General features: G+C 38.5%; 3 protein-coding genes across 13 annotated transcripts in view; 1 reads left to right on the forward strand and 2 right to left on the reverse strand.

The window, feature by feature from the left end:
• The window catches only part of LOC124303784 (transcriptional adapter 2B), a 7,556-nt gene extending 6,523 nt beyond the window's left edge, over positions 1-1,033 (reverse strand). For 3 of the 6 annotated variants that reach the window (XM_046761432.1, XM_046761436.1, XM_046761437.1), the window contains exons 1-2: positions 770-1,032; positions 574-671 (exon numbers count right to left, since the gene is read on the reverse strand). In XM_046761432.1, coding sequence (XP_046617388.1) covers positions 574-671; positions 770-776 — 105 coding nt within the window. In that variant the 5' untranslated portion in view covers positions 777-1,032. Of the gene's footprint in view, positions 1-284; positions 528-573; positions 672-769 lie in introns of those variants that run through there. The other 3 variants (XM_046761433.1, XM_046761435.1, XM_046761434.1) reach the window with 3 other exon arrangements.
• Positions 1,034-1,140: 107 nt separating this feature from the next.
• LOC124303787 (diuretic hormone receptor-like) overlaps positions 1,141-22,810 on the forward strand; it is a 37,989-nt gene continuing 16,319 nt past the window's right edge. Inside the window, exons 1-2 of one of the 3 annotated variants that reach the window (XM_046761449.1) lie at positions 1,141-1,259; positions 17,783-18,169. In XM_046761449.1, coding sequence (XP_046617405.1) covers positions 17,899-18,169 — 271 coding nt within the window. In that variant the 5' untranslated portion in view covers positions 1,141-1,259; positions 17,783-17,898. Of the gene's footprint in view, positions 1,260-9,572; positions 9,992-10,099; positions 10,461-17,782; positions 18,170-22,810 lie in introns of those variants that run through there. The other 2 variants (XM_046761448.1, XM_046761447.1) reach the window with 2 other exon arrangements.
• LOC124303776 (uncharacterized) lies at positions 2,099-8,019 on the reverse strand. 4 transcript variants are annotated; one of them, XM_046761403.1, is made up of 8 exons: positions 7,636-8,019; positions 7,200-7,332; positions 6,399-6,572; positions 5,419-5,572; positions 5,200-5,344; positions 4,868-5,094; positions 4,508-4,756; positions 2,099-4,335 (listed from the first exon to the last, which is right to left on the reverse strand). In XM_046761403.1, exons 1-8 carry the CDS (start codon positions 7,759-7,761, stop codon positions 2,550-2,552), a joined length of 2,994 nt encoding a protein of 997 aa, XP_046617359.1. In that variant the 5' UTR covers positions 7,762-8,019; the 3' UTR covers positions 2,099-2,549. The 4 variants fall into 4 exon arrangements, with proteins under 4 accessions (XP_046617359.1, XP_046617362.1, XP_046617364.1 ...); XM_046761406.1 differs by lacking the exon at positions 7,636-8,019 and having other exon boundaries at positions 6,482-6,572; positions 7,200-7,237; XM_046761408.1 differs by lacking the exons at positions 7,200-7,332; positions 7,636-8,019 and adding an exon at positions 5,775-5,847 and having other exon boundaries at positions 6,482-6,572.

Below are 22,810 nucleotides of genomic sequence, written 5' to 3' on the forward strand. Positions count from 1 at the left end.
AGATTTAACGCATTGGCGAGCACAACATTACAGCAAGCATTTATGATTAAACTGAAAATAATTTTCATTCTAGATGAATATCGGATTACATATTAAGAAAAACCATAGTTCACCGATTTTTGTTTCTCAACAGTAACGATATTTCCGATTGAGTAAATTATCCCAGTAAAATGTGTTATTTTGCAAAGAGAATAAAGAAGTTGTCAAGGTAAGAAGATTTGCTATCCAAACTAAATATCTTGAGAAATCGTGGTTCCGTAACGAAGCGTAAATTAATTACACACATGTAGCGGCGTTGCGAATTTCCCGCTCATCGCTTGTTGCGATGTCGCAAATACAACGGTGACGAGCGAAATTATCGAAGCGCGTCGTCTTTCAAGGCCTGAGTCAAGGGTGGGGAAAGAGGGAGAGAGAAATAAAAATATTTGCCGTTAGCAAGAGGCAAAATCTGGCGAAAAGTTTGAAGGGGAGGTGGGCAGTCGGTCGCGAGGTCACATGACTCGACTCCCGAGCATCAGGGCTGAGGGCCCCCCAATCCCCATTCGTTTCGCCCCTGGGCCACTTACGACTTACCTGTAAGCACAGATCAAAGTCGGCACATTCCACGCATTTAACACGCAACCCAGCGATGTCCTCCTGGCAATATGTGCAATTGTACTTAGCGTAGAGATCTGAGAACAATATTTAGTCATTAATACGAACCGAGCTCGACTCGGTTCGGTTGGAATCGATCGAAAATACAATTCTCACAACGAAGGGACCTACGTACCCGCCATTATTGTTCTATGGCGTTTATTTCCAGAACGATCGCTAGTGACGTCACCACATCCTAAGGTCAACCGAAAATAACCATAAACTATTACAGCGAATCACGCTCATTTTTTAAAACAATATCAAATCGAGTACACGATGTATAGTTGAAAGACACTTCGCTCATCCGTATTTATTTTTCGAACAAAAACCACCCGAAATATACTACCTGATTGAAAAAAAATGTTGTTTACGAGTGTAGCGTCGTTTCGGAAATGCGCATGCGCTACGCTAACGCCCCTCGTTGCATCGCTCAGGAACGTACTATGTATGTATGGTACAAAACGCCTAGCTGCCAGCAACAATTTATTCCACAATTGCCAACCTGACCAATCCTATATTCGCACGATTCAAACGTCCGTTTTCGCCCCGACGCTTCTCGGAAAATGTCATAATTATCACCCTACGAACACGCGAGAGAAAAGGTTCAACGTTTACTTCGATTAAGAGTGAGTATTCTTATTAGTTCCAAGTTTTCAAAAAATTTTATACATTCGTACTAATCACGTTGCGTTGATTTCGCGACAAAAGAAATTTCGTACTTCAGTTGTTGCTCAAAAGCGCAGCGCGACATAAAACGTCCTGTTTTTTTATTAACTATTTTCTAATTTAAAGTATAATCCCGTATAATATTCATCGAAATGTCAATAGTCACAAGTTGTACGAGTAAAACTTCCGAGATTTCGTTTTTGCGATTTGTTTCGCTTGTCAAAATCTATCCCAAGTCGTATCCGAGCACATCATTAGGACGCTTGGACTTGCTGCGAAAGTCCAGCTCCTGTTCGGGCCCACGAAGATTCGAAGATACCCCCAAGTTTAAAGCGTTTAAGGAAAAGCAGGCAAAAATGCAGGTTCGATGTTAGCCTTCTCTCATTAGTTACAATAATTTGACTGTTACCATCACTTTAACCATTTGATCTTGAATTGTTTTTGTAGCAGGATAAGACTTGTAACTTTTGGGAAAATTAAAAGCAATTCATTGGTTGTTAACTGCCTTTCTTAATATTTTCAGTGTGACGACGGATATCCGATACATTTGAAAGGTGGTATTTTAGATAAAATATTGTACCACGTTACTGTAGGTGGTGTTATTATAGGCCTTGCTCAAGGCTTTTGGTTTATTTATTGCTGTGCAACGAAGAAAGCCGTGGATTGAATTTTGTTAATCGTCGTTTGCAATTTGAATTGTGTAAAAGCAGTTTATCACTAATATTTATTGATGTTATTAACATGTTAACAACAGTTTTTAAAAGAAATAGATACAGTTATCTTTGAGAATGAATACACGTTTAAAGTTAAATGTCTTTACTTTTTGTAACACAATGATACACAACATTTCATTTCTTATATACATTTTCCACGATATATACCGTATGTACGATTATTCAGCTTACTTACTAAAGAATTTAGGAGCTCATTTTTAAGGCACTTTGAAAGTATTTGAATAAAAGAACTTCGTCTGTTTCAACTTTTATAACATATTTGATAATTTGGTGTAAGCGACGGTGAAAAATATTCTGAGAAAAAAATGAAACTTACAGACCATTCAAAGTTTGCTGATTCCATTTTTGATTTGGAAAAGTAGCATCAGAGCTACTCAACTGGTATTCAGGTTGAAATATAAGCAATGGTTCAAATTGTAAACTTTGGTATCACAGAAACATATTTACATATTTTTCTTGGCGCATTGCAATTCACTGGAAACAGTCTGTACTCACTAGTTATATATTATCATGGTATCAAGTATTCAAAACTTTGTTTTCATTCTGCTCCGTCTTTTGATTTTCCACCTCAGGAAATTTCTCTTCTATCATGGCCCTGCGTTGTGCTTTAAATTCTATCTTTTCTGTTTTCTCCGCAACTTCCACATTCTCCGCAAGTATTTCAATTGAATCTGCATTCGAGGAAGCAGAGGATTGCCAAACTTGTGCAGTTTCTGAATCATCATTACCCGCTATTCTTGATTTAAGCTTCTTGTTCATGTCAGGCTGTAAATTCACAGTTTTTGGATTCTTTACCGACTCATCGTTTGGCACATCATTATTCTTCAATTCATGCTCAGTTTGAATTTCAAGTGTCAATTTAGCTGCTCTTTCTTTTCTACGTGCCACCAAGTCTTTTAACGCTTCACTGAATAACATCAAAGTCTCTGAAATTGGTCTGTTTATGTAATCAGCGGATATCTGATCGAACCGATCATCTTCATCTGAAGATAATTCATTCTTTAGCTCCTTGAACTGATCAATAATTTGTTTCAAATTTTCTCTCGCTCCTTTCACCGCTTTAATATCCTGTGTTTCGACAATATATTTATCCATTTCAACAATATTTTCTTCTAAAGATGCCGCTCCAATTTCTTCGGTGTACTCTGTTGAATAGTCGCTTAATTCATCATTGGACCATTTCTTCAGAGACACTGGATCTTCAGAAGCTAAATCCTTTTCAAATTCCTTGAATTGGTTAATTATATTTCTGATACTCTCCTTGACATGAATGACGTTTTCTTTGTGGACTTTTGTCCTCTCCATTGAAATTGCGTTCTTTTCTTTAGACTCAAGTTTCAATACTGGCTTCATTTTTTGCGACACTGAAGGTAGATTACGTTTTGGCATTTTTACATCACTCTTATCATATTCTTGGATCTCTTCTAATTCGTTGTCGCTGGAGCTTTCTTTCTTAGACTTAGCTTCGCCCATCTTCTTCTTGATTAATTTTTTCATCGATTTCTTTAAACTACCTGATTTTTGCTGGTCCATTTTACCACCGCTTGCAACTTGCTCGTGCAATGCTTCTTCTTCGATACGCGCATCGCATTCACCAGAATTGCTTCTTTCTACCATAAAGACTTCTTCAGTCGTCTCTGAATCATCATCTAGCTCAATACTGTTTTCAGTTTTCTGCAAATAGTTGTAGTTTTCCGACCCTGCACCATCAGATGTGTCTATTATCTCCATCGATTCACTTTTACTTTTCTCTTCTACTTCCACATCAATCTCATCCGCATTTTCAGTGCTCGGTGTGGAATAATCTACAATATCATTTAAAGTTACATCTGACTTGTCAGTAATAATTACTACATTTTCATGCGGCAACAAATCACTTGATATTTGCTCCAACGGTTTTCCAATAGCCTCTAATGACGCTTCGATGTCTTCGAATATAAATCCTATATTATCCAGATCTTGACGAGTACCATCAGAATTCAGAGCAACGTTTTTGGCATCATCTTCAAAGTTTGTTAATCCATCATTCAGATCTTTCCTAACTCTAGCTTTTATCGGATCGTATTTAATATTTGCTTTTCGCTTCATTATAAAAATAGTGGGTTTCGTTTTTATCTTTATCGGCGGTATACCATTGTAGTTTAACGTGATATGAGAAAATCCGTCGACCGAGTCTAATATATCGTGAGTTTTCATGTACGGCTTTATGTTTGGCGAATATTTACTTTTAGCTTCCATTAATAAATGCGTGAATTGCAGCATTTCAGGACTATCAATTGTTATATTTTCTTGTTTGGAATATCTGAAAGGTAAAGAATCGTTCGAGAGAATCTCAAAATAGTAAGATTTTCATCATTCATCATTAGCAGCCCATCGTTTTAAAAATATCTCAGTCAGGAAGTCGCGAGTAAATGAATGACTTGTTGGCACGGATACAAGTGAAAATTATTTTGAAAAAAGGGAATATCACTTACATCCAGTTTTTGTTAGTCTGCGTAAACCTAGAGACTCCAGTCTGTGCAGTTAGGACATCTATGTGCACGTGTACCGGTTCAATGGCATCTTTCTCTAATCGATGCAATCTGGCAATAGCCAAACCTCCAGGATAGTTGGAGCCTGCCACGCAGAGCAGGAACATGGAGAATATGGCATTCAAAATTAGATGACCGAGAACAGCCAGTGCGAAAAATCCGTTCCACGATGATTTTGTTCTGTTCTCCCATCTAGTAGAAAATAAAAAACAAAAATTACGATTTTGGCGACGAACAGAATGACTTTTCCTGGAACGAGTTTTGCTAGTTTGCTGATAAAATATGTACAAGTGCGAAACTCACATCCTGTGACAAGCTGCCGCTGCTCCAATGTTCAGAAGCGGGAAGACGTATATAACGAATCTTAATTCTTTGTGCGGTAGAAAAGAGAAGAGTAGGACGAAAAAAATTCCGGGAATAGTTAGAGCGCGCACTCTTCTGTCCCACATCATTCCCAGTGGTATGAAAAGGTACGAGAAAGCCAGGCCGCGAGGCAAAGCAGAATAAAAGTACCAAAGAAATGGTGACGTCTACATTCTGGTGTTAAGGAGGAAGAACCATTTGACTTGAAAGTAAATCGTTCTATTTGCTCGTCGATTAAGTGAAACAGTTTCAGTGTTATTTATAAAGGATACACCCCACTGACTACTTTTGTTAAGAATCGTGTTAAAGTAGAAGACTTCACCCTCGGGCCACAAAGGACGACTCCAAAAAATCGAATCTATGATCACGGTGATTCCCAGAAATAAAATGCCCGAGGGTATCGATATTTTGAGCAATCTGAAACCAATACAGTTAATAAAATATAACCACATTTGAGGCGTGATGATGGATAGTATTCTGTTTCAAAGTACCTCGGTATCGTAAGTTTCGTACTGGCTAAGTCATGGATGAGAAATAGTCCTAATAGCATAGCTAATTCGGCTCTGAATATAATGATGGCTGCCGCTGATGAGCAGATAAACGTTACATGGTCTTGCCTGAGCCAACCATAGAGTGCGAGCAGAACTAGAAAATGAAATTTCAGCTCAATGATTATTTTGATCAACACGCTACTGGGACTAAGAGAGAATAATAATTGCAGTGATCGGAAAATTGGGGGGACAGGCTGATGATTATGCTTATTTAAAAAAGCTGCGGAGTGAAAGTGTAGACGAATCATTTTTCTTAAAATAAAGAAATACCTCGACGAATACGAAATTAGCCATACCTTATTTCTTTTCTAGCTACTATTAGACCTTGATGCTACTTAATGCGTTCAATTTATGTATTTCGAGTTTTATCTGCAACATAAATATTATCACACGTTTGAATAAGTAAGATCAATTGACGTTACTTATGATAATATCAGCATTTTTTCAGTGGCATCAGAGTCAAATAATATGAAACTTTTACTAAAGATAAGAGCAATCGGCAAATGCTAGTCGACGATATACACAGGCATAAAGCTTACTTTCTTCATCAAAGGAGCGCCTTTTGAAATAGGCCATTCGAGTTCCACCCTTTGATTTCTAACGAACATGCAATCGGGAAAACTGTCTTTGAATTCATTCAAATATACATGTACAAGTGAACAATCTTCCGAACAAACCTTCATGTCGAATTTACATTATCACAGGACTGTGTCGATTGTACGTAGAATTTTTTTATTTTTCTTATTTAACGAAACGCAATTTTTAGTTCACACGCGTAACGTGAGACTGCTTAGACAATGACAACAAATAAACATTGACACCGATCTCTGTATCGACGTACAACACATTCGAACGTTAATTTCTGAAGACGACCCAAAGTGGGAGGTAACGAAATGACTAGCTTTAAGTCCTTTATTCACCTAGAGGCATGGCCATGATGTTTGGCAAAGGACGGCTCAGGTAATACATGAAGTGGTACTGCGTTATGGTGATTGCAACAAACCATTTGACAAACTGGAGGCCGAATATTTGCTGTAACGCCTGTCTGTACAGTCGTAGCGTGGCTATTACCATCAGGCCCAGTACAGCTCTCACTGGAAATGAAAAAGAATTTAGTTGAGTTCCTTTTTTCGAAGTAATTAAAACGAAAAGGTATAAAGTTTTCGGAAAAAACGTTACCAACAGAGGTTTTATATTTATCTGAAATTCCAACCGATTTTAAGTTTTCACTCATACTCGGTTCTGAAAAATACAAACGCAAGTCGATGCAATTTTTAGCTATAAGAATTGAACTACCGCTATTCATATTAGTCCGAGAACTTATCAGAACTTAGCAGTGGCGACAATTTTATTTTTTGATCTCGATTGAAACTTTAGGTACGTAATTTTATTATGTGGTTGAAATCTGTAACGTTTACATAGGGAAACACTATATCTATGATATGACTACGTTTCGCTTTATTATGGTTTAGTGTGAAATTCAAATATACTTAAATTTAAGTAAAAATTTTTGCCAAAGATTTATCACAGCGTTAACATTGCGAATTTCCATCCCATATTTTATTCCCGTTCCACTTTCTTTGCGCATAGGATTATTAAATTACGAACATGTCGTTTAGACTGAATAATCACCCTGAGAAGATTCTTTTTCAAAATTCATCTATATTTCTACCAAAAAATAACTAACAAATAAACATGCGTCAAGATAAATAACAGCTCACCGACATATTGGGAGAAGAATTTGCTGAGATTGAGGTAATCAACAGCTGCAACAAAGGGCGTCGCAATACAGGAGATCATGATTGGACCCAGAAATGTTCTTGGCACAACTCCAGGAAACTCACGATGATCGTACTAAATTCAAGGAAAAATAGATGCATACGTATCATCAGACGGCAGTTGGTAGAGGAGAGAGGAATTATTTCAGAATTCGTACACAGCTTTTGGCGAGGCTTTTCCCAGAGATTGCCAGACGATTTCCATCGATCAACGATCGGCGTCGTTATGGTAGAAAATAAAAGAGGTAAATACGACAAGCGTTACACTAACGACCAGTCTGAGAAAAGCTTATCGAATCGCCATGGTAGTCGAGTTGGCTATTTTAGACCTGTTGTTTGAGTAACCACAGCGTATTTTTGTGGTAAAATTTGTACTCACTTCTGTCAGGTTAAAACCGTGGTAGAGAATATCATGCATCGCCTGCAGGTTGAAACTCTCTTCAACTTTGGTGAAGGGGCAGTAAAAAAGGTGGATACTCGCCACGAGTATTACTATGCGATCCATTATTGAGTTTTCTGTTTTTTCTACCTCGGCTACATTCGTCAACGATTATTCCATTTCGGCGATGAATTCGTTCGCTGTTTTCTAGTCTCGTCTCGTCTCGTACGCAGAGCTAACTTGTCGATGAAGTGCGGCGGGAGTGGAACAGAAGGAGATTGTGATTGATCAGAAATAGATTCACGGCAGCAACGGGCAAAAGCAAATTGCCGAACTACCTGCAGACGACGACGTTATCTGTCGTCTGCTTGCCGGTTCCAACCACAGTGCTGCCAGCCGTCTAAATCTAATCGTTCCTGCCAATCTCCGTATTTGTAGGTTAGGTGATAAAAAAAAAAAATTAACAATCCAACATCCTGGAAAGAAATTTTACCGTGTTTCACTCTAACAAACGTTTTATATGTATTTATCGTTGATTTCGTTGAAGTCTAACTTTACGCTGCTTGTAGAAACGGGTTTGTTGTTTTTAAGGTTAAATATTACCGCCTTCGTGTCGCAGCTTAGTTTCTACAGATGGCGCCACAAATCACGCGACGCGAAAATTCTCGTCGGTTTGAATTATAATTTGAAGATACAAAGCGTTGACTGAGGAAGTATACCTGTACAAACATAATCAATACTCGATGAAAATTCTAGCCAAAGCTCTAGAACTTAAAAAATTATAAATAAATAACGGCGTCACTAGGATGTTTGAAAATATTTTAAACAAGTCTTGGCAATTTTGTTATACATCTTTACGCATGTATTTCGTAGCAGGGGGAAAGAGATGTGCATGTTATTATCGGTACAACGCGATAATGTACGTCACCTTGTATAATCACGTAACGTCCTTGCGAAAGAGAATATCTTTCGCGTTGTTTTGTATATTCATATATACTTCGTATGAATTATTCGAAATATGCAGATGGAATCTCTTGTACGTCCGTGTACATATACATATACACATACCTACTGAGATTTAGTGAATATTTCGACGTCAGAACTCGAGGATGCTTAACTCTGCATCAACAGCTATGGAAGCTCCTAGTTCTTCGGATGTATTATAAATCTGACGACTTTGCAAATGAATATGTAATTACAGTAGTTATTACACAATATCGAATTCCAACTTTAATTAATATCAATAATTTGGTCAAAACATTATCGCTTCTTTTAACGGAGTTAGTTCCCATGTTACACAAGATTGCAATTTTGATACAAGATCGAAGGCCGAAGTTCGATTTTAAGTAATAGTTTTTGTACTTCCGTAGAAATTTCTCCTCGGATTGATTTATAGAAAAATAATAATAAGAACTGCGTTTTCCCAACTTTCTTCCACACCGCGTAGTTTAGATTTCCAAAGTTACGTACAAGTGCAGTAAATTAATTTGCACAACATACCGTACAGTAGTTTTAAAAGTTTATAACGGCGATTAAAATTCATGCGCAATTTGTTTCGATACACGGTATATAATATAAATGATAAAATTTGTCTTTTATATCTTGCGGCAAGTATAAATAAACGAACTGTGACGTTGATGGTAAATTAGCGGTCTTTCTTCTAAGTGTAACGTGAGTGCGAGGAGAGTATATTTTCATTTTATTCGTTCCTCGCGTACATTGCGCACGGTTAATCGAAGGGAAGAAATGGAGTTATTTTTTTAAACCGACTTACCGCGGCATCGTTATGTCGAGAAGAAGAGAGACGGTGGTAAGTGGGTGCCGCTAGAGCAATGTTGGCAAATCTTATTAACTGGGTAAATATTTGACGAAGATAAGCCCATTAGCACTAGAAGGCGAAGTGTGCCTAGTTAGTGAAGCGTAGAGTATGCATTAATTTCAGTCCTACTCGAGATGTGATATCGTTTTAACATAAAGTAACACGTCAATGCGCGCTCGGAAACGTGTTTTAAACAATTTGTTGATTACTTTTTATCCTACTTCCTCTTCGTCTGCGTTCGCTATTGCGTCAAACGAAATTGAAAAGTCACGTTTAACCGCGCGCGCGGTAATCGGTGATTGTTAAAAGTGCGCATTTTCCGCATTATCGATTAAATTAAAACGATAGCGCATGCATGTATTCGACCGATTATTAACTTCAATATTATCCCTCTGCTTCGATATTACGGACGATATGAAGATTGGGCTCGCCAATCGCTCGCTGATTCAATCTTCCATAAATTAATTTCACCGTTGGCTTAACTCTGGCCAAATGATTCGCACCTAGATATCAAATCGCGTAATAATTACACAGCAGGTTAGCCCAAGTGTGAATTATTGTGTAACTAATTTTGTGTTAACAATTCCCGTAAAAATGTGAATATTTTATTATAATACACGGATTATTCGATCGTCCGTTTCATCGTTGTTGTAAATTTTAACAGGCGCCATTTTCTCTCATTAATTATTATTCTCTATTCAAACGCGAATATTTCTCGGTGAAATATTTTCTCGGATGTAAAATCGTCGGGTTCCTCTTTGGAAAATGTAGATACAACAGGAGTTCTTGTATTCCTCTATAGGAGTATTATTCTCAAACCTCCAGGATAAACAATGGAGAATTTAACTTTGTAATACATTCGGACGTATCAGCAACGAGTTTATACACAGAAAATTTCAACTCCGTTCTTACTCTCTCTTCTCTCTTAAAGCTGAACGATAATCCCATGCGCAGAACGAAACTTTTAATTAAACGGGACGTTTTTCTCCACACGGCCAAGTGACAGGTACAAATGCGGGAAAATAATTCCCGAATTTAACCCACCCTCCCCCCCCACCCCCCCTTCACCACCGTAATTATTATTATTAAATACATGCATAATGATTTTTCATAATTCAAGTCGATGGATGATAAAAGTAAATTTGATCCAAAGCAGTTTTTCATATTATTAATTGTATACAACAGCAAAAGAGGTGAAATTATAGTGTAAAATTGTGAACAACAATTTTAGAGGGTGGTTACGGTATTTTCTCATCTTTGTCAAATTTGAACAAGAGAAACAATTTTCATGAAAAATTACTTATTGGCAAATAATTCTCACGTCAAATTTTGTTTCTTGTAAAATTCTCGAACTCGCGTAAAAAACGTTTTTATTCTTCTCGCTTCTGTATATTAATGTAAAACAACGCGCGTTTTTTGCACTTCCGTTTCTATATCTCACCTCTTTTTATCCTCCTTTATCTTCCTTGTTACCTTTTTTTTAATTTTATTAAATTTTTTCTTTGAATTCAATTCATTTCCATATTTACAGAGCTGACGAAATAATTGAGTTTCAAAGAGTCTAATTCAATCTGTTTCGAGACATTGTATAAGTGTCGGTCCTCGAGGCAACTCATACACGTATAATATTTCCCTTGCCCCGAGTCTTTTGTAAATTTATCTCGCGCGGAGCGACGAGTGCGCGAAAGTGTGAGAAAAGTAGTAAACGTAAAAATGTTAAAAGAATAAAGAAAGAAGAGAAAAACGCTAGGGTAAAAAAAGGTACGGGATTATGGCAGGGGAGAGAAGGAGTAGAAGGAAATAAATAATAAAACCACGGTATACGCTTCGACTAACAAAAGTTATTCGGACTGTTGGAAAATACCGCGGTTGAAATAAATATATTCATTTGCCGAGTTATAAATGCGAGAGCTTTCACTCGGCAAGCTTATTTGGCAAACGTGGTAAGCTTGAAAAAGTGAGCGGCAATATAAACCTATACTCGTGTCAAGCAGGAATGGAAAAAAGTAGCTGAAACGAAACGAAACGTAACGAAACGTAACGTAACGTATCGTCCAATAACTTTTGTCAGTCAGAGTATTCAGCTTGAAACGTGCGTCGTATTCGAGGTGCAAACCCATATTTCAACACTGCCTGCCTGCAATTACCTGCAGTTAGAGAAATTCCGGTGCAATTGATGACCCTAATTGAGCCATATCGTAATTGACCGATGCGATTGTGACATCGTACGAAACGCTAGTCGAATATACAGTGACCCAGAAAAGTGGTAAATAATACAAGGAATGACCGGATGTCTATAAGTTCAGGAATTTTATTGATTATATGCGGAAACAATCGATTAATTCTGAGAACAAGTTTATTCAAACTCACGACAACGCTGAAAGAAATTTTTATTTACGGTTACCGCTCAGTCCTTAAATATTTTCAATTTTTAACACAATCCATAAATATAGTTCTTGGTAGAAAATGAAAATTAGTTTTCTAGTATCCGTTGCTATTCTTTCTCATTACGATCGCTGTTGCTATATTTCTTTGCGACTGTTGCGAAAATTTAACGCTCGTGCAACAATAAATAAATTGATGTTAAAGCCTTGTTTAACTACAAAAGTGGAGTAAACCTCAGAAACTGATTTTGCTATGCAATTACCAAAAAGGATCGACAATGGCGCAAAATGTTTAGGCGTACCTCGTTTTTCGTAGTTCCAACAATATTCAAACACTTTTTTTTAACGACACCTGTTTTATCGAACTTTTCTAGTTACTTTAACAAATGAAATTTTTCTCAGTGAAGATTTCTTTGTATTCAATACATTTTTTCATTGCTATAATACGGTTGAAACAATTCGTATTTAAATTCAAACGTATAATTTTTTGACCGACACTCTTTATTCTTAACATTAGCCGACTTATTAACCAACAAAAAAAAAAAAAAACCTCTTGCACACTTTTTATAATTAATTATAAATTATTGTTATCGAGATAATTCAATGTTCAACGAATTCTGGTTGTTTTTTTTTCCAATAAATTTGAATTCCGTTGAACCAGTTTATTAAATTTGAAATAAAAGGAATGTATGATTTTTTGGATGTATTTTCATGCCAACTTGTGACAGGCTGATATTTTTTGAAATTTTGAATGAAATCAATATTTCACCGGGAAAAAGTTGAGGGAACATGAAAGAATTTAATATACGCGGCGGCAAATTGGTCAGATATATACGAAAAATGAGAAAATTCGTAAGACGTTGACACGCCGGAATTTTGACGGGAAAAAAATGTCATATGACAGTACTTTTAAACTTTTGTGCTGTCGAATTTTTAAAATGAGATTCTTAAATCTTGTGACATATTTTTATGTCCACCTCACCGTGTCATGTATCAAGTTTTTTGCCTTGTTTCGTAGATTTTCAAGTTGAGAGAATTTTCATCTCAACAAATTTTCATTTCATCGTCAGTATTAAAATACCGATTTTCTTCACCGTGTCTGAAAATTTCTGTCACTCGATTAAATCATTTTAAAACTTTTCCAACAATATCGGAGTGAATTTTTTAGCGATTTTTCAATGTTTTACAGCCGATATAAAACAATCTCCTGCCTGATCTCGTTTTATCGGATCGAAGACGTGTTTTTTCTCAACTGATCGTGAATGGAACGCAGCTATGAACCAAAGTCGTGGATTTATTCGACAGTCATGCGTTATATAAATTTGCGCACTATAAAGTAATTGAATACGTGTTACGCGTGTGTGTAAAATGTATGGAAATGATTTTTACGAGAAAAAATAACCTCCGCATCTTATCGCAATCGATAACAATTTTTCGTAAATGAAAAACCGTTACAGTATGGCTCGATTCTGTTGAAAAAAAAAAGAATGAAAGAAAAAGAGAAAGGTAAAAAAAAAAGACAATTTTCCCGATACATGGCGTGCGTGTTTATTTATATCACGACGTATATTTGGCGGTGTGAAATGCTCGTCGTGTTATATTATTATCGCGGCGGTAAATATATGATCTGAAAAGGCAAGCGTAACGATCGAAATAATTCCGTTTTTTCCCGACGAAATAAAAATGCGGAGATAAAAGGCTAACGCGTTCGCGTTACTACAACCGATTATAATATTCGCCCGATCGCATCTCGCGCAATTCTCGCAGACTTCGGCCGGATAACGCGAAATTCACGTAAGACGGAAGTCCGGAAGCAGCTGCTGCAGCCGCGGGAGAATCAATCGCGGGGTGTTTAAGGAGATTGAGGAAGGGACGAATAGAGCCAATAAGTCAGACCGCCGAGGGTGCGAAATTGATGGGAAGGGGCGCAGTCGCGCTCGAGGCATACGTGGTGGCCGAAAAACACCGTTTTCACTAGTTAACTCTAGGGGGTTATTCACTTGTTGAAATTGCGGAACGCTTTGGAAATCGGTCGCTTTAAAACCGTTTAAAATCACTTGAAATTATTGAAATCACTCGAAATGACGTGTAATTGCCTGAAACGTGTGAAATCGCGATACACTTTGCCGAAACATGCCTTATAATCGGTTGAAATCACTTGAAATCACTCGAAATCACGTGTAATTGCGTTAAATCGTGTGAAATCGCAAACAACTTCGGAAAGCAGTCGCTTTAAAATCGTTTAAAATCACTTGCAATTGTTGAAATCACTCGAAATCACGTGTAATCACGCGAAATTGTGTGAAATCGCGTGAAATTGCACGTGTGTTCGCTTGTTGAAATCGCGAACCACTTTGGAAAGCAATTGCTTTAAAATCACTCGAAATTATTGAAATTACTCGAAATGACGTGTAATTGCCTTAAACGTGTGAAATCGCGATCCACTTTGCCGAAGCATGCCTTATAATCGGTTGAAATCACTTGAAATCACTCGAAATGACGTGTAATTGCGTTAAATCGTGTAAAATCGCAAACAACTTCGGAAATCGGTCGCTTTAAAACCGTTTAAAATCACTTGAAATTGTTGAAATCACTCGAAATCACGTGTAATCACGCGAAATTGTGTGAAATCGCGTGAAATTGCACGTGTGTTCGCTTGTTGAAATCGCGAACCACTTTGGAAAGCAGTTGCTTTAAAATCACTCGAAATTATTGAAATTACTCGAAATGACGTGTAATTGCCTGAAACGTGTGAAATCGCGATCCACTTTGCCGAAGCATGCCTTATAATCGGTTGAAATCACTTGAAATCACTCGAAATGACGTGTAATTGCGTTAAATCGTGTAAAATCGCAAACAACTTCGGAAATCGGTCGCTTTAAAACCGTTTAAAATCACTTGAAATTGTTGAAATCACTCGAAATCACGTGTAATCACGCGAAATTGTGTGAAATCGCGTGAAATTGCACGTGTGTTCGCTTGTTGAAATCGCGAACCACTTTGGAAAGCAGTTGCTTTAAAATCACTCGAAATTATTGAAATTACTCGAAATGACGTGTAATTGCCTGAAACGTGTGAAATCGCGATCCACTTTGCCGAAGCATGCCTTATAATCGGTTGAAATCACTTGAAATCACTCGAAATCACGTGTAATTGCGTTAAGTCGTGTGAAATCGCAAACAACTTCGGAAAGCAGTCGCTTTAAAATCGTTTAAAATCACTTGTAACAAGTTGAAATCGCATGAAATCACTCGAGGTCTATTGAAATCGCGCAAAATTGCTTTATATCGCATAAAATCGTATGAGATCCCTTGAAATCACGTGAAATCGCCCGTGTATGTATCACTCGTTAAAATCGCAAACCATTTTGCAAAGCAGTCATTTTATAATCGCTTGAAATCACTTGAGATCATTGAAATCATTGAAGACATCGAAATCGCTCGTCACCTGATCTATGACTGAATACCCCCTCGAGTTAACGCTTTTCGAGGGGTTTGCCGTTGAAGCATTCATTGTGACAACCCTTATTGTAGTCATTTTGTAATAATTGTAATCGCGTTGTAATCATGACAATCTCTGAAGTCTGACAATCGTTATCCGTTAACGTAATTATTTGCAACCATATCGCAGTCACTGTGATTACAATAATCATGAAATCTTTAAAAATTTTGTCCTTAATTATATGAACTTTGAAAATTACGCCAGTAAGACAGAGTATTTGTTGTTCGTCAGATGGTAAAAACAAAATCACTGATGATTACATGCGATTTTTTTGTTTTTTTTTTTTGCAAATCACAGTAGTCATGGAATTTTTATAAAATTTACAGGCAAACCTTAATCAATATATTTAAAAAAAAAATAACCGGTTTTGCCAATCTACCAGCGGTTTCGCGATTCGAAGAATTTTCCCATAAAAACTGCAGACCAACGAAATTTTAGGATGCTATTCAGACGCCACTCGAAATTTTTTTTACTCCTTCAAAGAAAAAAACACTGAATACATAACATTTCGATTGTTTAATATTACTGATGTATAATTTTTTTGATTTTTCTTACTTCGGTAACTGTTCAATCATTTAGTTGTTGATAATTTTTCGATACTGTACATATAATAAAAATACTATTCATACATTTTCATGTAAAAGGAGGAAAAGTTTGATTGAAAGTTTACAAAGATTAGAAAATACGGTCTGAAATTTGTACAATTATAATCTGATAGGTTTACAAAATAATTCTGTCCGTAATGTTGAAGGATTAGTTTGTTTAATCCGCAGAGAATTACCTCCGTATAGTGAGGCGAGTTAAAAATTCTGCCCACCGTCCCTCGAAAAAATTTCAATATCTACTGTCTGTCAGTTTGCAGTTTTTCTTGCGTGTTTGAAGACCGAAGTTATTCAGACCAAACCGCTATTATCCCCGAAAAGACTCCGAGTTGTGGGTTTTTTCCTCCCATTGTCAATATTGAGGATGCGTAAGGTTTACGGTACGGTTAAAATAATATTCAAACGTAAAATTAGCAAAATATGAAGACTGAAGTTCAATGCAATCGGCTACTTTTTCTTTTTTTTTTTTTAAGAAGAAACTTCACCACATATCCAGTTTCAATATATCACAGATTATTTTGTTCGCGAATGACTTATTCTACAAATTGTCGAAATTGAATTTTTTCCTAAGCTCTCCTATCGGCAGAAAAAAACTAACTTATGTCAAATCAATACAGGTTTATAGGTAATATTATAATAAATTGTGTTATGGATTATAATAAATGAATATTAGATGTAAATATGTAGGTATTGAATATTTGATCGAAAATCCATGTGACTTGATTTGTGAAGAATTCATTTGAGAACAAAATGAGCTGATATCGATGAAAATTTAACAGAACATGCGAATTGCTTCATATAACGCAACTTAATTGAAAAATATTAATTACCGAGCTATTCCGATCTTGGTCCATGATTTCCTATTTCCTTTTTTTTTTTTTTTTTTATTATGTTTCACGTCAAAGGACTGGTTTCCCTATAAAACTTATCAGAACTTAATTACGAAGTTAAAGTTCGTTTTTAAAGTTTTCAATGTTCAATGATCTTTGATAAGTTAACAAGGAGTGTCTTAAGTCCAGTAAACTGTATAAATTGACGGAAAATATACTTGCATGATATTTCGTAAAGTTATACTACAACTCCTTCGGAGTAATTCTTAAACAATGAGAATAGTTTGTTAAAAGTAAAAACGCATCCTTACGCCAGCATAATTTACATATCGTTTGGCAATCTGTTTTCCTAAATTCAAACCCCATTGGTCCCGAAACACACGATACGTTTTTAAACCGCGGTTCCGTCTCGTTTCCGGTGTAAAGGCACAACGCATCTCGACGTGCCTTCGACGTTTGAAAATCGTTCAAAGTCCCGTCTTCGTTCCCTCGTCTCTTGGGAAAACGAGACGAAACGTGAGCTTGGACACAAAACCCGGTCCCTCTCAGTCCGTTACCGAGTTGGTAAAAGCCGGGGTTGGGTACAGTGTCATCGAGGGTGGTGGATGACGATCGGGACAAGGAGTGCGTTACTCCTTGGGACACTCGGGGATGGGCGCATCGTTGTCCCCGCGTGGGTTTCGCGCATGCTCTGGTTGATAAACAGCGAGAACGGCGTTGCTGGCACAGAAGCATCGGGCTTGAACGTAGGTAGGCGAAAATCCATATCGGCACATCCGTCGGCTGGATCCCGTCGACGGAGGAGCGGTTTGTTCCTCGCGATCCGTCGACGAGAGGAGTCATGCCTTCGGGAGACAAGTCCGCGCCGGGTGACGACGCTCCTGAATGTGCAGACTCCGACGGTTTTCCGCATCCCTTACTCCAGAAAGTCACAGTAGACACCATCGCCGCCACCTTAGCCCCGTTCCCAACTACCAGGAGGACCTTTGACCCGGTGATCTCATGCCGCAGATGAACGAGACCAGGAGACCAAGGTGATCTGGGGAAGTTTAGGTACCGCCGGTGCACCGTTCGACGACGCGTCGAGGGTCGAGAAGACTGAGGGATCACCGTCAGATAGATATACGATGGAGGGTGTTTCGGTTAACGGCACCATGCCCGTAGAGGTCAACTACGTACTCAACGTTCTCAACTACATCAACGAGCTGAATGACTCGCTGATTACCGAGGAGGTGAAATGCTCGTTGGAGAAGTACCGACGTCAGGAACATACCCAGCACGAACCGGAGTGCGAAGTCGACTGGGATTCTCTTTTATGCTGGCCTCGCACACCCCCCGGAAGCCTAGCCACCTTACCATGCTTCGAGGAGCTCAATGGTATCCAGTACGACAAGACCCGTAAGTATGATATGAATTCTTTTAGCCCTCGATCTTTCCTCGATCTGGTATTAGCTGCAGTCCAATGGGACGGACAGTGACGCGCGGTTGAGTGTCGTTTTACGAGTTATCGTGACCTCCAGGCCTCGTTGTGGTGGCACGACGTGTTCCGATGCAAATTAATGTCATTTGTGTTGCGTCAAGGCTTTTACGATCTATGTCCATGTATCCGTGTGCATGGATACGTTGTACCATACTCAACCACTTGTTCTCTTTCCCATAGAGGTCAGTGAACAGGAGCCGGTAAATCTAGTTATGTTTTTTTCTTTTTTTTTTTTTTGATCATCGAGTTGAAACAATGATGGTGTACCAGTGGATATATGAGTTTTTTTACGTTTTGTTTTTTTTTTTTTGTTTTCGTTTTTTTACGAACAGTTAGCGGGGTGATGAGGGTCGGTATGTTTTGTTTCGTTCTCGAGAGAGGCGAAGAATGCTGGGAAGGGGAGAATCGGATAGCGTATTCTGAATGCCGGAAATTCCATGGTCTGCGGAAATGTTTTTTCTGTCGAGACACCGGGGATTTTTGTTTTTTTTCTTTTTTGCTACCCTACGCGTCGGATTTACGTCCGGACATATTTCGGACGGTATAACCAAAACAAAAGTTTGGATTTAATTTAGGATGTCTAACTTTAGTCTTGCACATATATATATATATATATATATATATATATATAAATATATATATCAAAGCACGCCAATAGTAACGACTAATTTTACTTCAGAATACAAAATTAAACCTAATTCTTTCAACGTACTTCAAACGCATCGCGGTAATGACTGCAATTTTTTTTTTTTTACAAAATCTACCTTGCCGCTTATTTGCACGCGTATTAATATTGGAGTATTAATGTTGTTGCAATTTTGTTGTAAATCGATGCAATCGCACGGTGACAGGGTAACTTTTTTTTTTTTTTCATTCACCCCGACTCACGGGTCACCGGATCGTTTTATTACATTATTTTTTTCGTTCTTGTTTGTCGAAGTGACATAAAAATGGGGCGAAATCTCTGCCACGCGATTTCACACCGACAATAACCGTCTGTAGTTTTTTCTTTCATATCTCACACCTTTTTTCTTTCTCTTAAATTTTTTCGTTTCTATTTTCTTATTCATCATTTTTCTCTATCTACCATTTAACCCCTGTATCGCAAATATAATACAGACGATAATAAAAGATTTAAAAAAAAAAAAACACCGTTATTTGTTTACGAGGTACGGCGTATAATACAATTTAGTTTCACTCCGCGGTATATAATTAATCCCGCCTTCTAATTATATCTATCGCCGATGAATTTCGAGCGTATACGGTATACTCGCGGGAAAACCTTGGTAGGTTAATTTCATTTTTATTACGGGATCAATAATACCCATACACGAACCTTGACGATACACGTTGAACGTAATCTCGGAAATTTTTATCGAATTGGAAAAACAAAACAAAAACAAAAAAGAGAAAAACGCGAGTCCGTCGTTTTGGAATTTGTTAATTTGGCCGGGTGCCGAATTCGAAGTAGTCAGTAAATGACCCCAAAGGGGTGAGAGCATCACCGTAGGTACGCGGTGGTGTAATTAACGGGCCGAACATACCATCTATTGCTCGCATTCGTTCCTGTGCATGTGTAAAAAGGATCCACCAGCAATACACGTGTAATAGACGGGGGTGGAACAGCTTATCCAACATCAAACGACCTGAGCGGTGAACTTTCTCGACAAACTCTCGCGTCAGTCACACTGGCAAGCACACGCAGAGGGGCTGGAAGGGTGGACGAGAATATCCGCGAATCGTTCAGCCACTCATCATCGACCTACAAACGCTACCCACAAAGCTCGTCCTTCAGGGATACTTATTAAGTGCGTACAGCACAACGGGACAGAAAATTTCGACGATGATAATGGGTACGAGGTCAGGAGGTCGTCGTGCCTAGCGGTATCCATTATGTTTCGTACAAATTGAAACCGTCCGCTTTGACGACTATAGGAAGAGGGATTGTTAATTTTGGCGAAAAAGCATCTACAACGAAAAGGACGTCGTCGTATCTTTGCTCCGGCATCAAACGTCGGCGAAATTCAATTACGATATTTGCCAGGATACGTTTGTATACGTGTACGTATAGATGTAGGGTCTTGGGTTCGATTCTCGTTTCCGTGACGTCGTTCGTACCGCTTTTCGACTTCCCTCCCCCGCACTGCTCGACGTTCCGCTTTAATGGTATCCATGGTCTGGCGAAAACGCGTTGGTCTCCTTCGGGGATGAAAACTGTGTATACCTACCTACGTAATTGACGGACGTAACGCCTTGTCTCCGACGATACGGACTTAAATCTACATCGAATCTACCTCTACGAGATACCAGGGTCTGAGCTTCTGACAAACTTGTACCACAACCAGCTTAACGTAATGCTTTGGTCTTCGTGAATCGAATGTTTCTCGAGTTGGCTCGAGGCGTTAACCAACCACGTCCTCAAAGTCTTGTTTTGTACATCAAACCTCTCGCCATGATACGCCGTTTGAGACCCGTGAAGGGTCGTCGATGTCGAGTATACCCATTTGGTGGAGTCGACCATCCTCCCTATACTCTCCTTAATTTAAAACTCGAGAAGCAAAAGGGTTGGCATTTGTTATTTACCTTTGTCGACCGTACTTCGGAAGCGAAAAAGAGTTTTCACTTTCCTTTCATGTATCGCGTTACGTTCCACCAGCAACCGCAGACTGTCTGAACACGGTTCCTGACCGAAGGGGTAAAAATAGGAGGAAATAAAAATGAGAGTCCGTTCGGACCGTCCGTTCGTAAAATGGTCTGACCTGTTTGCCGGTATCGCGAGGTAATATCGGAGAGAGAATCTGTGTTTGATGTAATCAGGGATAAGTGCCCTTCCTAAACTCGGTCAACCCCCGGCCGCGAGGCCGTTAATTACAGGCGGAATTGATGCGCCGGGTAGCCTCTGTCCAACCATGGCGGTAGAAATGATAGCCCGTTCATTATTATCGAATAAAAAAAGCTCGACGGTCAACGCTTTGGCTCTATTGTCGCTATAAATAGCGTCCGCGGGGTGTTCGCGGTAGGAAAAGGCCTCTTTACCAAGGATCGAGGTAAATGAGGTCCATTTAACGTCTGCTAAGTAGGTACACAAGAGCGCCGAGCGAGCTTTGCTCCGTCTCCGTTTTTCCTCGTCTTCCCCTTCCTCTTCTTCTTTATCTTCCTTTTTTTCCTCCGCGTTCTTCTTTTGTACACTAAAAATTAGGCGCAACCAGTTCACGGGGTTTAATGACAAAAGTGCTTTCCGTAAAGGAGCGTCAAGTTGATTGGAGGAGGCTGCTGGCCTCGTTGGAGGCGGTGGCTAACAGATAACTCTGTGGGCATCGTGCAAGGTAACCGAAGAAGGGAAAGAGGAAGAGGAGGAGGAGGAGGAGGAGGAGGAGGAGGAGATGAGGAGATTGTGTGCTCGGAGCAAAGTAATTTATACTCGAAAGAAAGAGCCTTGGGTTGGGATCTTCTCGCTCTCTCTCTTATCTGGAGAAAGGAAATCGCACACGTAACCAGACAAGCCTCGGGGAAAGGCGCCGCGGTGGTTCTTCTGTTACAAATGGAAATACGGAGGGGAAAAAATTAAATGAATCAAAAAAAAAAAAAAAATAAGGAGGACGAGAAAGAACGGCTATATAACCAGCTCACACCAACCCCTGCAGCGAAGAATTCCAACGACGGTTTCGTTCCTCGCCCACCTTTGTCGTATCGGCTAGGATTAGGGATGAATCGATCGGACCGTTGGAATCGACAGTTATGAAAATGGAAAGAATCGTTCAACTCTATTTCTTTTCTTTTCTTTTTTTTTTGTCCTTCTTTGTCATATTCCATGCAAAATCCTGAATTTTTTTGCATTTTCAACTAATGAAAAAAAAACCTTAAACTTTGGAATGATTAGGATTTTTTGCGAATCCATAATTGTTAATAATTGTTATAAATAAACATATGCAAAAGAGAGAAAAAAAAACAACGTATTTTCGTGAATGTAATTCGTTGGCGGTGAAATCTGATAATAAACGTATACTAAAAAAGCTTCGAATTCAGTGGTTGACAAACAGAGATGAAAATTCAATGCATAGGGGTAGTTTTTACCCTCCTCGTGGGTGAATGCAGATAGTATGGGGGGGTTGCACATATTCTCTGCCTAAAATTATATTGTCTCAAAGTAAACGTGGGTACAAGTCTCATTCAAGAATACCGTCTGAAATAACGTTGATAATTCATTACGTTCTTACCCCATTTTAGGGATGATTTTTAATTTGATTAAATTTGCATTCAGCGTAGAAAAATACACAGGAAACGGTCGTATAATTGCACTCAATTCCGTGTCCAAAAAAAAAAAAATAAATAAACGCGTGACTGAAAGAGTTAAAAAATCTCCCTACAAAATGTAACGGAAAAGATTCTGAGAGAAATTTGAACGCCACAAGCTAAGATATCGACAATTGGTGTATCAAGGTGTTATTATTAGGATGTTCGAAACGATTGAACACTGAACTCTGGTGATTTTTACACGATTTCGATGTGCTCGGACTTGTTTTCCACTTTTCGTAAGATAATCTTTGATTCAGCCCGTT

The sequence above is a fragment of the Neodiprion virginianus genome, chromosome 4 (genome assembly GCF_021901495.1).
Source record: "Neodiprion virginianus isolate iyNeoVirg1 chromosome 4, iyNeoVirg1.1, whole genome shotgun sequence".
Taxonomy (NCBI): domain Eukaryota; kingdom Metazoa; phylum Arthropoda; class Insecta; order Hymenoptera; family Diprionidae; genus Neodiprion; species Neodiprion virginianus.